At 49.3% G+C, this 16,105-nt stretch overlaps 1 protein-coding gene across 4 annotated transcripts in view; it reads left to right on the top strand.

Moving 5' to 3' along the window:
* Positions 1-16,105, top strand: part of bcor (BCL6 corepressor) — a 57,101-nt gene that overhangs the window by 14,352 nt on the left and 26,644 nt on the right. The window contains exons 1-3 of one of the 4 annotated variants that reach the window (XM_055014950.1): positions 2,166-2,468; positions 11,905-11,986; positions 12,193-15,375. In XM_055014950.1, the coding sequence (XP_054870925.1) occupies positions 11,984-11,986; positions 12,193-15,375 (3,186 nt within the window). In that variant the 5' untranslated portion in view covers positions 2,166-2,468; positions 11,905-11,983. Of the gene's footprint in view, positions 1-2,165; positions 2,979-11,904; positions 11,987-12,192; positions 15,376-16,105 lie in introns of those variants that run through there. The other 3 variants (XM_055014949.1, XM_023294447.3, XM_023294445.3) reach the window with 3 other exon arrangements.

Here is a 16,105-nt window from a genome sequence, read left to right as displayed (position 1 = left end):
TTTTTTTACAAAACATTATGAAAAACTGAAATTTTTTAAGAAAAATAAAATTGAATTTCAATATTGTGCCTCACTTTATCATTTACACAACTTCCAGATCAGTAAAAGCAGAAACATTTAGTCACAGGTAACTGTAGCTTAATGATATAGTATTTCATTTTAAAAAAGACAAAAAAACCCAACAAAAACAAGACAAAATATTACAAAAATGAGACACAAAATGTCAAAAAATGAGACAGAATGACAAAAACGAGAAACAAAATGACAAAAATTGAGACTAACAATATGAAACAAAACAAAAAACGGACAAGAAATTAAGACAAACAAAACTGACAAACGACAAAAAAATTACACGAATGACTCAAACGAGATAAACGACAAAAGCAAGAAACAAAACAATAAAAATGATACACAAAACAATAAAGCAAATGGACAAATGAGACAAAATTACAAGAGCGAGAAAAAAACGACAAAAAAATAGACTAGCAACACAAGCAAGACAAAAACAACACTCAAAACAACGAATAAAGCGAAACACAAAATGACAAAAATCTGACAACAGACACAAGTGGGATAAAAAAGAAACACAAAACGACAAAAACATGAGACAAACGACTAAAATCAGGGAAAAAAAAGACAAAAAACAACAAAAACCAGACCAAATATGACAAAAATGAGACAAAAAACGACAAAAGAACAATGAGAAAGATAATATTTTACTTTATGGTCAAACAACTTGTCATGGTTGGGAAATTATTTTAAATTTATAGTTTTACAAATTTACAATTTGCAGTTGTCTTCTCTGCAATTTTTACACTTTGAGGGCCAGATTGGACCCTCTAGAGGGCCGGTTTTGGCCCGCGGGCCGATGTTGGTAACCCCTGTTATAAAAGCTCAGCTGCATGATGGAGTTTCTTTAGCCCAGTTGAGAAAACCAGCAGTTTTGGTCGCTGTGGCCTTGCGTAAACACACCCACCCTGCTACCCTTTTCTCTTCACAGAGAGAGAGAGAGAGGAAGCTCTTCTCGAACCTCTGACTCCAAACTCTTGGACGACTTGGCCTTCAGGATGAGTTTAGCTTTTAAACGCGTCCATATGTGTGCGCTCTCTGAGCTTTGTGTTTATTTGTGTGTGACCGTCTGGTTTAACTCCTACTTTCAACAGCTGTGGCGAATGCAGCCAGACCTTCCACTGCCAAGCCTCCCTCTTTTCCTACTCCTACTCTGCTTCTGTCTGTCTGTCTGTCTGCCGGCCTTTCTCCCTCTATACTCCCGTTTTTTCTCCTCTTTTTCTCTCTCCCTCTCCGTGCACACATGCAGGCACATGATGCACACACCTCAGGCTTGATATTCATAGCCTCCTCCTCCTTTACTTGACATGGGAGCCTTAACAGATGTGCCCCAGCCTTGAGCTGCCTCCCTCACCTCCCCTCCCCTCCCCCCTCTCTCTCCCCCCTCTCTTTCTCTGTCTCTCCACTGCCTCACAAATTTACCTTTATTTGTCTTTAGACTTAGGGGGAAAACATGCTAAGCTGCCATAAATGATATTAAAGCATTTAAATGGAAATAACGGAGCAAAGAAAACAACAGTGTCCAGTTTGTGCAGCATATGTAGGTTACAGCATCACATTATTTACCTGAAGCAGTTTTACATGTTTGGTTTTATTTATATGTGTCTATTGTTCACGTGTTTATGTACTGGAGGCAAGAAACTGGACGTAAGTCAGTCAAAAAGCAGATTCTGACATATTCTATAGCCTCCATATGGAAATATAAACCGCATCACGTATGATGCAGCTCTTCTTTGGCTGTATTTTTTTCGTAATCTAACTTTACTTTTACGCAAATATTCAATCCAATTTCATTTTACTGTCGTGATTATTATTTTCCGCCTCATTTCTGCAGCTGAAAACCTCGCCTATTCCTGTTTTGGAGTTTCAGCGGAGCTCGTGTGTGTGTGTGTGTGTGTGTGTGTGTGTGTGTGTGTGTGTGTGTGTGTGTGTGTGTGTGTGTGTGTGTGTGTGTGTGTGTGTGTGTGTGTGTGTGTGTGTGTGTGTGTGTGTGTGTGTCTGTTTGTCTGTGTGTGTGTCTCCATTGGTGCGTGCGCGCGCAGCCAGTGCCGTGCGCTGGAGGCTTATGGTAATTGCGGTCTCCCGACTGGCCTTCTGGGTAGAGTCTGCGCGAGTGGGAGTGGAGCGAGTCGCTCGGTCTCGGCAGCGTTCATCCATTCTGTGCGGCACTCCCCGTACAGCTCCGTGCGTCCCCGGTGCGAACCGAGGGCTCCGACCGGGCTGTTTGTCTGCGATTCTCGAAGAAAACGCGGGACGGTAGAGGAAAAGCTACACGGAATAACCTTCAGCGAACCTCCCCAGCGCTGTTGGAGAGGACATGGAGTGACGGAGAGCGGGAGAAAGGGGCTTTTTCCGAGGACGGCGTGCTCCGCTCAAACCCAACATGGCGCTGCTGCGAGGTACGGCCGAGCTGAATTAATTTCTCCGCGAATCCGCCGACCTCGCCACCTGTATCCTTTGGGGGGGCCCGGGCCAAACGCGCATTGCTCTCCGACTTAGAGGACCTGAACGGATTTTCTTTTGTGGATAACTCTGTATCCCGGCGTTTGTTTTTTCCGCGGCGCAGGATCTTTTTGTTGCTTTATGGAAACCCAAGTGACATTTTCAGCCTCAAAAAGTCCGCTTGAAATCTAGGCTAATGGGTGAGAGTTTCCTGTAGACAATAGAATAAAGACCCAGAGCTTCGTATGTAAGACTTGTTTTGTTTTGTGACAAGTGGATAACCTGTTAGACACTTTTAGTTGTTTTTTTTCCTTTGGCCGGGATCGTCTGTCTCCAGCAGACAGGACCGTAACCGGGCTCGTCTACGTACGCACGGATCGCTGCCCTCCTAGTTAACTTGGCAAAACAGGAAAAAGGCGTGAGTCGGGGCGCACGGACCACGGCTGGAACTTGATCCAATTAACCAGGTGAGCAATCAGCGGAGAATCAGAATGTATTTGCATTAACGTGTGTCTTTGGCGATGTGAAATCCCTGCGTGAGGACAGAAAAACGTGCTGCGCTCTGTTTTTAATGCTGCCTTATCGGCCAGGACGGTTTAAATGATCCCAGTGTTTTCATGTGGCGTGTTTTTAATCAGAAACAGTCTTCTGGTGAGGCTCGGTCTGAACGCGATAGTCCGATGTTGTGCGCAGAGACTGGAGAGGATCGGCCACTTCTAAGAATAGCGCATAGGGTGGTCTTTGTGCGTTTCGGCGGGGCAGTGGCATGTGGTTGATAAATAACAAACGCGCGCACACACGCACAATGATCCGACCGTGAGTTTGGCCTTTTTAACAACTGTCCTGCCACCCGGACGGAGGTGAAAAGGACGAGTCTCGGAGATTAACGAACTTGAAAGTGGCGCCGTCCTCGACGGTGAATATTCAGGCTTTTCGCACCCTGTTGTGTGACGGGAGAGTGTGAGTGCCTGTGGGGCGAAGGGTGGGAGTGTGTATGTACGCGTGTGCGTGCGCGCACACGGAGCCTCTGCGCTAAACAAGGTTACGGAATCCAGCCTCGCCCTGCCAAAGGGAAGCGAGCGGTGCTGCTCCGTTTATCCACAGTTCAGTTCAGTTGGAGGGCATCCCCGCGGCGTGCGTGTGTGCGTGACAGCTGAGTGTGTGTGCGTGGGGGTGCTTTGTTTGGACAGAGTGGACGTTGATCAGTCGTCTCATCAGTCCAAAAGGTAGCGCTGGAGGAAAGGTGTGGGGGGTTGGGGAGGAGACGGGACGCGGGACTGCACCGCTCACCTTCCTGTCGACTTGATGGAAACCGCTTTGGCTTTGTGCCATCGCTCTTTCTCACTCTTCTCCACGCACACACACACACACACACACACACACACACACACACACACACACACACACACACAGAGTGTGACACACACACACCGTGTCTTGCAGGTGTTTTCGGATGTGACTTTGCGCTACCCTGTGTTGTCTTTCATTCTTGCACGCAGTCTTGCTGCGCGATCGTCTTTTGCATTGCAGGGGAATATTCTTTGCGCACGGAGGATCGATGTAGCGCCAGTTAGGACCCCCCATCCCCTCCCCTCCCTCTCCACGGAGCTCCGATACGCGCTGCTCTCCTGCAGGGAAAGTGTTCGCGCCAGGCTCGTTAATAATATCCAAATACTTTATAACCTGTCACGTTTTACTGCCACCATATTTTTAATAGTTTGGAGACCTTTGGTTCCCTTCGCTTTTAATCCAATGTACAATTTTCTACTCTGCCCACTTTAAAACATTTATTTTACTCACTTTTAGGCATCTAATCTGCGTACTATTGTGGGCGACAGCAGTCGGGGATGAACCGCGTCTTATAAAGTTGCTGTTTAATTGAAATAAGTGCTGCGAGGCGAGTTGGATGCTTTCCAGGCGGAATCGTCTTACCTAACGATTCTTTAAAGCTCCTTTGCGGGCAGCACAGATTCACGAGCAGCAAAGCGGCATTTAACCGAGATATGTTTTTTGGTTTTTTTTCTTCCTTGAGAGGGCTTCGTCTAGACCGCAGCGGAACGGCCTCGCATCGGAGGAGTTTCCCCTCCCCGCGCCGCCTCCGCCTGCTGCCTGTCCTGGAGCCACACAGGCACTAATTAGGGGACGCTCTCTTAGGACGATCGATGTGCCTCATATTGGCTGGCTCCAGCTCATTGACGAGCTTAGTGAGGGAAGCAGCTACTAAAAGAGCACTTCAGCCTCGGCGGCCAATCCGTGCGGGAAGGAATCGCTCAGAACGCAAACGTCTGCTCGGCTGAGTGCGCAAAGGCAGGTTGCGGGAGGAGAGAGGGAAGGGAGCAGAACCTCGTGTTGGGACCTTTGGAAGGAATGGAGCAGGGGATTAACTGGTGGGGGGTGGAGGCTACTTCAGTGGGCTTTGATGGAGAATAAAAGCTTAGTTGTGTTTAAATTAAACGTCGGTCTTAATTGGCACGGCAAGGTGAAGGACGTGAGGAAGGGATAAACACTCGGAGATGTGGAAATTTGGACGCACGTGAGGATTAGGAGCAGCCATCCATAAGAACCTGTAATGATTTACCAAACGGAATAAATAAATTAGGCTAAAATTGCCCACTTTTTGGACTTTGTGGTGGAAATAATGAGGTTTTATTGGCGTGTTGGTTGCTTGAGGATCCCTCGCATAAAAAATAAAAGTGGATTTCATCCATTACGCAGCTGTGCTGGAATAATCCGGCCTTCAAATATCACCCTGTCTGCCTTTTTCCCCCTCAATAAGCCACAAACTTTAATGACTGCTAAGTCTGATCTCTCAGTAATAGAGGCTGTTCCCCGAGTGGCATGTTATGGAAGCCTAAAACAAATACTTTACATTTCGTGTGGGCCGGGTTTATTTATAGTGCAACCGGTCGGACTGTTTTGCGCATCATTTTTCCGCTGCGCGCTGTGCAGCCAGTGTGGGACTGATCTGTTTTCCAGGTGTTGGAACACAGATGGGGGAGGGCTGCTCACCATAGATTTTGCCGTACTGATTTTTCTCTCCTTCCCTGACAGGACTTCACACTTCTTCCGCAAACAGTGTTTTATTGCCCATTAGTTAGCCAAAATGCGCGTCAACTGGGGCCCCCTCCAGCAAAATAGGATTTCATTTGGTGCTAATTTTATTCATTATAAATAATCTCTAATTAGAAATGCGCAGAGAAAAAAACGGTTTTGGGGCTAATCACTTTCACCTCTGTCAGCCTCACCTCCCCGAGTGCAGACGAGCCGGTTCACATAAACAGTATAAGGTTTAAATCAGCCGAGGTGCGAATGGATGTTTTACACATTAAAGGCATCCGAGAAGCCACGTTTTTTCGGAACAGACTGTGGAGAAATTCACAGTTTTAGGGATGCAAAAGTTCACCTGGAGGCAGCGCCGGGGCCTGCTGGGGCTCATTGTCATGCTGAGTGATGTGTGACAGTGGATGTGTCAGCGTGGCGCTCCGTGGGGGCGCCTGGAGGATCCGCGGAGGGGACAAACCACGCCGCCTCCATTTTAAACCCATTAACCTCCAGTTTGTCCGCTTTTCTAATCTGGAATCAATAGGGGGGCCACGCGGGGAATATTCCGCACGGAGAGCGAGAGCGTGTCGATACAATCACGGGGCCACTTTTACCGATCAAACCTAATGTGTTCGGGGGAAGTAGTCAAGGAGGAATATTCGTCAAAAGCTATCCCCGTGTTCTGTTTTAGATCCAGACAGAAGGCACAAGGGCTGCCTCATTGTTGTCGCGCTTGTTTTTTTTCCTCCCCTTTTTGTCTCACTCACGCCTGGATATAAAACAACAGTCTCGTCGCTGCCGGCGCTGCTCTCGCTGCTGCTGCTGCTGAGGCGAGATGCGTGTGAACAAAAGCGGAGGCACGGCAGAGAGCCGAGGAGAGATCGGTTTTCCAGGCGCTGCGCAGCTCCCGGAGGAGACGTCACGGTTTGATTGAAGCTATGCTCCGTGCTGGCCTCCCGGGACCTCGCGATGAAACGGGAGAGCCCCCTCTTCCCTCCCTCCCTCTCTCCCTCCTTCCTCTCTCCACCCGCCTCTCCCTCTCTTTTCTCTCTCAGCGCTCCACTAAGCTTTTTGTTTCGACGAGGTCTGGAGCGCACGGGTCACTTCCCCGCAGAGATGTGTCGGCCCCACCCCTCCGGAACCGTTTCACCCGCGCGGAGCCGTACAGGACAGAGCCACGTCACATTATTCTCTTCTCCAGCAGCTGTCTGGCTTATATTAAAACTGATGTTCCTGCAGCCGATTACGCACGGTTTAAGTTCGGTTTTTCTCTATAACCGTGTCTCTATAGAGAAGAACCGGATTTGCTGCTAAACGACACATCCAGTGACTTAACACGATGTGAACGCGCAATTAAAAGCTCGCTCCGATTGCGTGGAGTTTACTGACCTGGCTCTGGCCTATCGGAAGATTGATTTGGCAGCAGAGTAATGATGACACACCTCCCTCCCTCCTCCGCGCCTCTGCAGGCACAGTCTTGATCAGGCCTCCTCGTTTGTTTTTAGACTTCGGTGCCTCGGGCATCGCTGACGAAATCCCTCAGACTCTTGGCAGTGCGGCGGGGTAGCAGCGATAGGAGTTTATTACACCAATAGTGTTCAAAGCAGGAATGCGTTATCCGCTGTCTGGATGGCACGTCGCTCAGCTCGTGTTGGCTGCAAAGTTTCTGACCTCGAGTTGGGAATCCTCGCAAATAAACACCTAAAGTACATCTTAGTGGAAATATGAGACGGTTTTCTTGCTCCTGTTCTGCCTCTGTGAAGCATTTTCCAACTTTCGTGTTGAAAAGTGCTCCAAAAAGAGCGTATTGTTATTATTTGGGGTCATATGAAAGTGGATCATGTGTTTTTCATCACACAAAAGCAGAGCCAGCACTTTCTTTTCTTTTTTTTAAATTCCAGAAACGTCAAGCAAGCTCCGGTAGACGACTTGTGCATGCGCATCTCTATTACAATCGGGTCCTTTGGTGGCATAAAGGGCCATTTAGTCCTCATTTGGCCCGGGATGAATAGAGCCAGTTCAGCAGCCGCCACCCGGGCTCTAGTGACAGCACGGGCTGGGGGCTGGGGAGGGCTGCTGGTGGTGGAGGGGGGGAGCTCACAATGTCGCCGTTGTTGACGGCCGTGCTGCCGAGGGGGGGAATTGAACCGTGCACCGACTTGCATGCGGCTGTGCAGCGGCCCGGGAGGACGCAGGGGCCCCTTGTTTACAACTCGGTCGCTAATAATGTGACAGCTGAAGAGACGCCGCCATCTCCTTCCAGCTCCAGCAGCGCAGCTTTCTCTCTCGGTTTCTAGCTCTCTCTCTCTCTCTATTTCTCGCTCTTCCTGTGTCTCTCCAGCGTTTATCTCACCCATCTCTCTCCTCTCTGCTGAGCTTCTACCAGAAACAGCATGTCAACTTTCCATAAGACTGCGCTGAGCCACCGCTGACATGATCAATTGGACCATTTGGCACGCGTTGGCCTGATAATCAATAACAATTAAAATTGGGCTCGTCTGTCTCGCCTTTTTTTTCCTCCTCTCATTACGATGCCGGGCGTTCATGCTGCCTGAGGCGGTGCATAGTTTGTAGCCTGGCTGTAGTTTGCAGCCTGGCTGTAGTTTGCAGCCTGGCTGTAGTTTGCTCTGCTGCGCGCTCCTCGTGTGTTTTCGCAGATTTGCTCCTGCTGATTTCTGTTTTGTTCACCGGCTGCGTGCACAAAAAAAGAAAAAAATCCTTTCGTTTGGAGCGCACACAAACACACACAGCGTCCGTGTGCAGTGATGTGGTTTGTGTGAGGTTGTGTGTGCGTGTGTGCGCGCCCGCATTTAATCCGTGTTTATCCCCACCCCACCCCCGTCGCTGCGGAGATTATCCTGCGTCATACTGCATTTTTTTTAGAGCTGATCGGAGCTCTGCGCTTCAGAGAGCTTGGCAAAGCTCCAGGGACAAAGAGCGAGAGGGCGCCCATACACTCCCGTCATGCAGCGAGACCCACATTCCCGCTTTGCCGTTATTCTAATGGTGAAAACGGGACTAAATCACCTAGATAGGACGGTTTCTGCGCGCAATCCACGTCTTGAGTGTCTTTTACTGTGCGCCCGCGCTCCTATTTGGTCATTTATCAACTTGTGGAAAAAGATACGAAGCTGCTAAACGGTGCCACTTACACCAGCTCCACCGGCAGCAGCACGTACAGACATATAACCTACATATCGGCCCATTGGTATGCACGCAACCGCTGCGCCGGGGAATAGAGAGGCCTCAGCCCCGGAGGAAGCGATGAGCGGCGCCGGTGTTTGTTCTGGCGCGTATAGCGACGGGTCACGGAGAGTTCAAGTCGCTGTCATCCAGAAACAGGAAACAAAGGAGAGGAGAGAGGGAGAAGCGAGTTTGTTTTTCCTCCCTTTCTTCTCTCCTCCTTTTTATCAGTCTATCATTCTGTCCTTGTTTACTCCTCCTGCGCGGAGACAATGCAGAAATAGGCTGCAGGGCTGAGCCAGGTTCCGTCTGAAAAACACCCGGTGGTTTTCAGTTTAATGGTGCGAGTCGGGGCTGCGCTCCAGCGGTCTGCTTTATAAACGCAGCACCCCGGCCGCTGCTCTCCCTCTCTCTCCCCCTTCCTCCCCCCCTTCCCCTCCCCCTGCCTGCTGCTGCCGACCAGTGTGATGGATTGGATGGCCGTCGGGAGTTGTTTGTTGCGCAAACTATTCTTAGCAGCGGTGCTGGGCGTCAGCACAGCGCCTTTTTCCTCCTTTCCTATCTCCCGTCACGCTCTTTCTCTCTCCCTCTCCTTCCACTCATAGTGCGATATTATGTTAGGTTTCTTCCCAGAAAATTCTCAGACACCACTTGGCTTCAGTCGGACATTTGATCTCCTTTGGGCCTAAATGGAATCTCTTATTGATGTGCTGTTAGCTGAGCTCCAAATCACCTTCACTTAAAATATCAGCAATAGCATAAGAGCACGGTTGTACCTATTTTCCTGTGTGTGTGTGTGTTTAAATAATACCACCTTAGGAGGTTGGAATCAAGATGAGCGAAACTTTCTCTCAAGCGTTTCGGCGCAGCTTTATTCCCAGCAGCTCCGTGCCCACTGGCCCCGCTGGAGCCTCATATCTTATCTGGACTACTATTAATTTCATGGAAAAGACAGGTGCCGCTGTACAAATACCCAACGTGGGGGAAGTAATAGTCACAAGACACCACACTTCTGTTGCTGCTGACTTGAACGAGAGCAGATAATTTCCTTTCTAAGTTGTTTCCCAGCTGCGTTTTTGTTTTCTTTCCGGGGACGCAACGTAGAGTTGAGCTAAATTTATTCCAGAGACAAATATTTCACCGTTGGCAGTTGAGTTCGTGTTTATGTTGTGCAGAAATGTCCCATAAGGTCGTGCATATCTGCTTGTGAAGGAGGATTAATCCTTCGCTATCGTGTTCGGTCTCATTGAGCGCAGACTTTTCAGTGCAAGAGGAGCCGCTGTGTGTGTGCGTGCGTGTGCGCAAAGCTGTCTCGGTTAGCGTGTGTGTGTGTGTGTGCGTGAGTGAGACGGAGAAATGGTGCGTGTGACGCTCCAGGAAATGCAGGAACCGGGAGTGATGTGATTTCTCAACGTCGTCTGCGTGAGCTGGTGAAACGCGCACACGTGGCTGTGCACACGTCCGTACACTGTTGCGCTTTTACGCACAGCTTTTCAGTTCCGTTGTTGAAGCAAAACGGGCCGCGGGGGAAGCTGCAGCGGGCTCGCAGTGGGGGATGGGACAGGGGAGAAGCCGTGTCGAGGGGCCCACAGCAGGCTGATTAATGTGCCCCGGGTCACGGCAATAAAAGTGGCGTGCCAGCGGCTCGGCAGCGAGGCGCAGAGGCGTTTCTCTGCAATGATCGAGGAGCCGAGTTTCTCTGCTGCTCTCAGCACCGCAAAGCTTCACTTTTTCTATTTAAAGCCACTTCTCTCTCACCGTCTCCCACCTCATTCCTGTAGCTGCTGGCTGAGCTAACAGGGCTGCCGCCCACAAATGTCCAAACCAAAAGAGTAATCAAGTCATCATTCAAACTTAAATATGTCCTTTTGATTAAAATCTGTCAAATGCAGCTGTATTTCCCTGTTCAGCATTGTTTCATCTGTTTGAGGATTTTGAAAAAGCTTCTCAAAATTAGACTGTTAGTGTTAAGATCCCACTTGACTCATGATGGCCCATAAATGTTGAGTGATTTCACTATTTTGCTGTTTGAACAAATAGATTTATGAATACCAAAATGGCAGGCTATTTCCGTTGTTCTGACAATGAAGGTATTCGTATTTACTAAGCTCACAGCTTAATGTAAATGTAAATTGGACATTTTTTGTAAATTTGCTCTCATTTACCACAGTTGAAATTATATTTTTTCCTATTTTTAAATCAGCATCATCAGCATGCAGTCAATTAAAGCACATGGTTAGCAACCATTGTTGACCTTGTTTCATAAACTGTAATGACTGATATTAGTCTTGTAGCTTATTTCACTTTTTCTTAACATAAACTAACAACCTCTAGAGCTTGAAAGAAATTCTAATGTATGCTAAACATTCAGAGATTAAAGGGCATTTCACACACAAAGGGATCTTGGTGTTTTTTGTTTGTGGGCTTATTGTCATTACCTGTATGATTTCCAAAGAACAATTTTAAAGAAAAAGCATTTTCTTTCATAGTTATTTTTTTTTCTCATCATACCTGCCCTTTATGTTTTCAAACTCAATCTGTGGTTTATTGTAAATTGCGTGTGGTTTTTTCCTCTCTGGTGCGAGTGTTTGTTGATCTGTGGCCCTGTGTTGGTGGGTGGTAAACGGTCTCCCACCGAAGTGGTCCGTGATGCATAATCTTACCTCGCTCTGCTGGCTGAGGCAGCCGAGAAGAGCAGGTCAAAGAGGGCGCAGGAAAAACCAGTGTGTGAGGAGCGTGACTGAAAAGACGCAGCCCTGTAGTGCACGTCTAGCCCTCGGGGTGGGCTGGTTGGGGTAATGGGAGTGGGAGGATGGGTGGGAGGGTGTTGACGGATGGGAGGGGAGTGGGAGCCCACACAGTGCTTTAATCTCCAGTGAATACTAGAGTGGACGGTGCCATTATGTGTCTCTTCACTCACACGTCTTGGGACTACAGTTAATTTCTGTATAAGCTAATAGATATGTTATTTGTTGTGATTGTGTGTAGATTGTGTGTCTCAGTGGTCAAGTATGTGCAGCACTCTTTTAGAGACTTTGTTCACCGCCAGTTTTACCTCGTCAAAATGTTTTTGGCACTGGGGTTGCAACAAAGCTGTGGTGTGTGTCTGTATGTGTGTATGTGGCAGAGCCAAGGCACTGACTGCTAACTGTTTGCTCGTCTCCACAGGGCAACATCTGTTCGTGATGTCGATGCTGAGGCACAAACCAACCTGGAACTAAGACAAGGGAACCACATCACACAAAACATGGCAAGTCCCTGTGCTCGTCCTAAACACGGATTTTTTTCTCATGTTCGACATAAGTTGCTTTTTTTCTGGAAAAACACTTGGTCTTTTTTTGCTGTTTGCAGAATCAGTTTATGCTCTGTTTATTGGTCATTATTTTTGCATTTTGCATTAGTTGTCGTTGAGGGATTCTCAGTGCTAATACACACATTTTCCTCACATTGCTGTAGGTGGATGCAAGGCTGACGCCCCTGGCGGCGATGGGGCTGGACCGAGGCGCTCTGATACATGATGGTCTTCGTCTCCATGGTGGCGTTGTGTACCCAGGGATCAGAGCACTTCCAGGGGAGAAGAGCCGAGAGACACCCACCCTCCCGCTCACTTATAACAGGGACGGTCTCCCAGAACTCATCTACAAGCCTGATGGCCCTCTGGACAGTCGTAAGCCCACAAATGGATATCTGGGCCTGTACAAGGGCACCCATCCAAGTCTCCACAAGCCTGTGCTGGTTCCTGGAGCTGGAAATGAAGGTCTCGGCTTGGAACGCAGAGTAGGGCCTGGAGAAAAGGCATCTGAACTGGGCTTGGCAACTGCTGGTGGCAGCTACCTCCGCATGCCATGGCTCAGCCCCTACCACGAAGCAAGCATGTATCCCTTCATGGACACATCCAAGTACGCAGCTCTAAACATGTACAAAGCGTCCTTGCTCAGCCAACCCAACCCCTATCTTCCCCAGCACCTGCCCTACCCGCCTCTGTGTGCAGCCCAGGGGGGCAATGTTACCTCAGCTGCAGCTGCCTCTGCTGCTGAGAGGCTGTACTATATGCCTCCCTATCCTCCCTCTCCCATCTCTTCTCCCCTGGTGGCTCCCCCTATGAGGATTCCTGCAGTCACAGTGGCCCCCACATCACTGGTGCACTGCCAAGATAAGGGGCTTGGTGTTGCACCTCCATTTGCACAGCAGCTTCACCAACCTTCCCCTCATCCTCAGCACCACCAGGCTGCTATAGACAGGGACCGGTCCCCGAGCAGGAGCAGCAGACCAAGCAGACCTCCTTCTAGGAAGGGCTCAAGCACCAACAATAACACCAGTAGTACTAGCACTAGTGGCGCCAGTGGTGGGAATAATAATAGTCTGCCTACTGATTCTTCTCGCCTCCCTCAGCCTCCCCCTCCTCCTGCTCACCTCGACAATTCACTGGATTTACAAAGACCAGTTGCGAGGATAGGACAGCCGTCCACATCCTCCTCTTCTTCAATATCTGCCTCATCCTCCTCCACACAGTCCATTCCTCATCCTTTCTCTGTCAGCAGCATGGCGTCAGAGCAGCCCTCTCCTGCCCGACCCAGCCCCCACAAACCCAGACCCAGAGATGGGGCCCCTGAGCACAGAAGTGGAGGAGTTGAGAAAAGACCCAGCAGGTCACCCTCTAAAGGAAATTTTGAGAGGCCAGCTCACCAACCCCAAGCAACCAAAGACTCGGCAGAGAAGCCGTTGGATTTGTCTGGAAGAATGCTGGAGTTTGGACCACATTCCAGTGGGTTCCCAGTTAAGATGGACACTATGGCATCAGGTGCACGTTACGGACTTCCTCCAAGCCGAGAGCTCCTAAAGGAAAACCTGTCTCTCTCCCCTTCCTCTCACCCTCACTCTGTGGTTAGCAGCACTTCTTCAAAGGTCTCAGACAGACCAGAGATGATCAGCACTTTACACTCCTCCTGGGTTGTACCAAGCCCGTCTCCTTCCCACACACAGCACACACCAGGCTTACCCCCCTCTCCAAGGCCCAACACAGATCTGGGTCTTTCACAAGCCAAAGGCTCCTCACCCTCTGTCATAAAAAACAAGAGTCTGGAGAGAGTACTCCCTCAACAACGTAGCTCTTCCTGTCCGAGGATAGGAGAGCAGAACCATAATGTTGCCACCACTCAACACTCTGGCTCCTCTTTAGTCAGCTCCAGGGCTCTTTCTCCCAAACCTAATGGTGAGTGGGTCAAACACAGCCCCAGCCAATCAGATCATCCACCAGTTGTGGTCCACCACAGAGAGGGAACAGAGAAGTCCTCCCAGACCACTAAGAGAGGTGAAACAACTCCAGATGTGTCATCATACAAGAGGCCTTGTTTAGAGAATGGTCACCCTCCTGGCCATCTTTACCTTCCTCAAAATGATTATCTGAACCACAGCTTGGCTTATGCCAACAGATACTTACACTACCCAATCCCTGAAGGCATGGCGCTACACTCTGTGCCAATTGGAGGGAAAGGTCCTGTCTACCCTCATCCAGTACTGCTGGGCAGCAGCGGCCTTTACCCAACACACTTGGCAGCAAAACACCCTTTACCCTACCACAACCTCCCAGCTGGTCCTGCAGGGGAGTACCTCACTTATAACTCACAGGAGATGGTCCATCCCTTGATGCAGACGCACTCTGACAACAAGCTGCCAGAAAGGGCAGATGCAATGTTGAAGCCCCGGGGACAGGAGAAATCCCGGGGAGCTGTCGAAGAATGTGGGAGTCACAGAGATCACAACACTGGGAAAGAGACAGGTGAGGGAAATCAAATGAAGCCTGATAGGGAAGCAGGAGCACAAGGACAAGGTGGAAGTCAAAGCAAAACCTCCTCTTCCTCAGCAACATCCAGAGAAAAGATTGTCTGCATTGACCTTGTACACTCAGACACAGATATTGAGTCTGGCCCAACAGTCCACAAACAGTCCTCTGCTGAGACAAGCACCAAGGTTAACCAAAATGAATGTTGTCATAGTAACCAAAATCTGACAAAGACTGACTATGAGCCAAAACACCAACACCATCTTCCCCATCCTTATCCAGTCCACTCTGGACAGAGCCCCAACCTGAAGCCCAGCCACACTGACAGACAGCCAGAGATTTCCTTTGGAAAAACAAAGGTTCTCCAGGACACAGGTTGTCCTGGGGTGACATCCTGCACATCCCCAGCTTCTCCAGGGCAGGCTGCCCAAGCAGAGGAGAGCTCTGAGGAGCAGAGCCCCAGCCCAGACCCTGGAGACCAAGACCAGAGCACCTTACGCTGCGCCCGCACGTCAGGGGAACGCAGCTCTGGTAAGGACAAAAGCGACAGGGACAGCCAAGCTCCTCATTTCATTCAGCACTGCGCAGATGTGGGGAAGGATTCAGACTGCGAAAAAGTGAGCGAGAGAGAGACTGAAAAGGAAAACAGTATCGTTGACCTAGGGGAGTCTCAAGGAGAAGGGGATGATGAAGAAGAAGAGGAGGGTTGCCAGAATTCGTCTAAAAGCTGTCGTAGATCCAGTCTGGCCAAAAGGATCGCTAACTCCTCTGGCTACGTCGGTGACCGCTTTAAATGTGTTACCACAGAGCTGTATGCTGACTCCAGCAAGCTGAGCCGTGAACAGAGAGCTCTGCAGGTAAGGCCAGCTACATTTGTGTGTGTGTGTGTGTGTGTGTGTGTGTGTGTGTGTGTGTGTGTGTGTGTGTGTGTGTGTGTGTGTGTGTGTGTGTGTAATTCTATACATTTACAGTACATGATATATTGGACTAAAGTTGGTGGTGGGCTGGAGAGAGGTCATTATGACCAGCCTTTTTATATGCAGACACTTCAAACATACTTTCAATTATAACATCCACACAGGAATAAACTCCCCAAGGGCCACTGTCTTTATTCTCTTGCTGCAATATTCAGAACTGCCTGTGGAACAAACCCTGCATGAATTTGGCATACTGCATTTACAACACAGTGCAGAGTAACACCACTGCTGTCACGCTGCTGTCCTGGCCATAGGTCTGATCTTCCCTTTAGCTTATCATTGTCTTAGTGAGTCGGTGCAAGGCCGGTTGAGGCCCTCTTTCAGGGGTGGGCAGTTCAAAGGTTAACCAGGGCTGCCATCTCTGTATGTTCATTAGCGAGCTGCCATTGTAAAGGTTATTTCTGTGCGTGCGTGTTTGTGTGTCCGTACGTGCTTGTCCTTGTGTGACTGCCTTGGGGCTAAAGCATGTGTTAGTGCTGACTGTGCTATAGAGACGTATACAGTAGTTTCAGAGCATGACTGTGGCACCCTCACAGTTCACACTGCCTTTGGCTATGCTTAACCCCAAGGTTAGGGGCAGTGGAGGGCTTGCTGTGTGCTTAACATCCAA

This window comes from Amphiprion ocellaris, chromosome 11 (genome assembly GCF_022539595.1).
Source record: "Amphiprion ocellaris isolate individual 3 ecotype Okinawa chromosome 11, ASM2253959v1, whole genome shotgun sequence".
Taxonomy (NCBI): domain Eukaryota; kingdom Metazoa; phylum Chordata; class Actinopteri; family Pomacentridae; genus Amphiprion; species Amphiprion ocellaris.
Note: the sequence above shows the minus strand (reverse complement) of the source record. Positions and strands in the feature narration are given on the sequence as shown.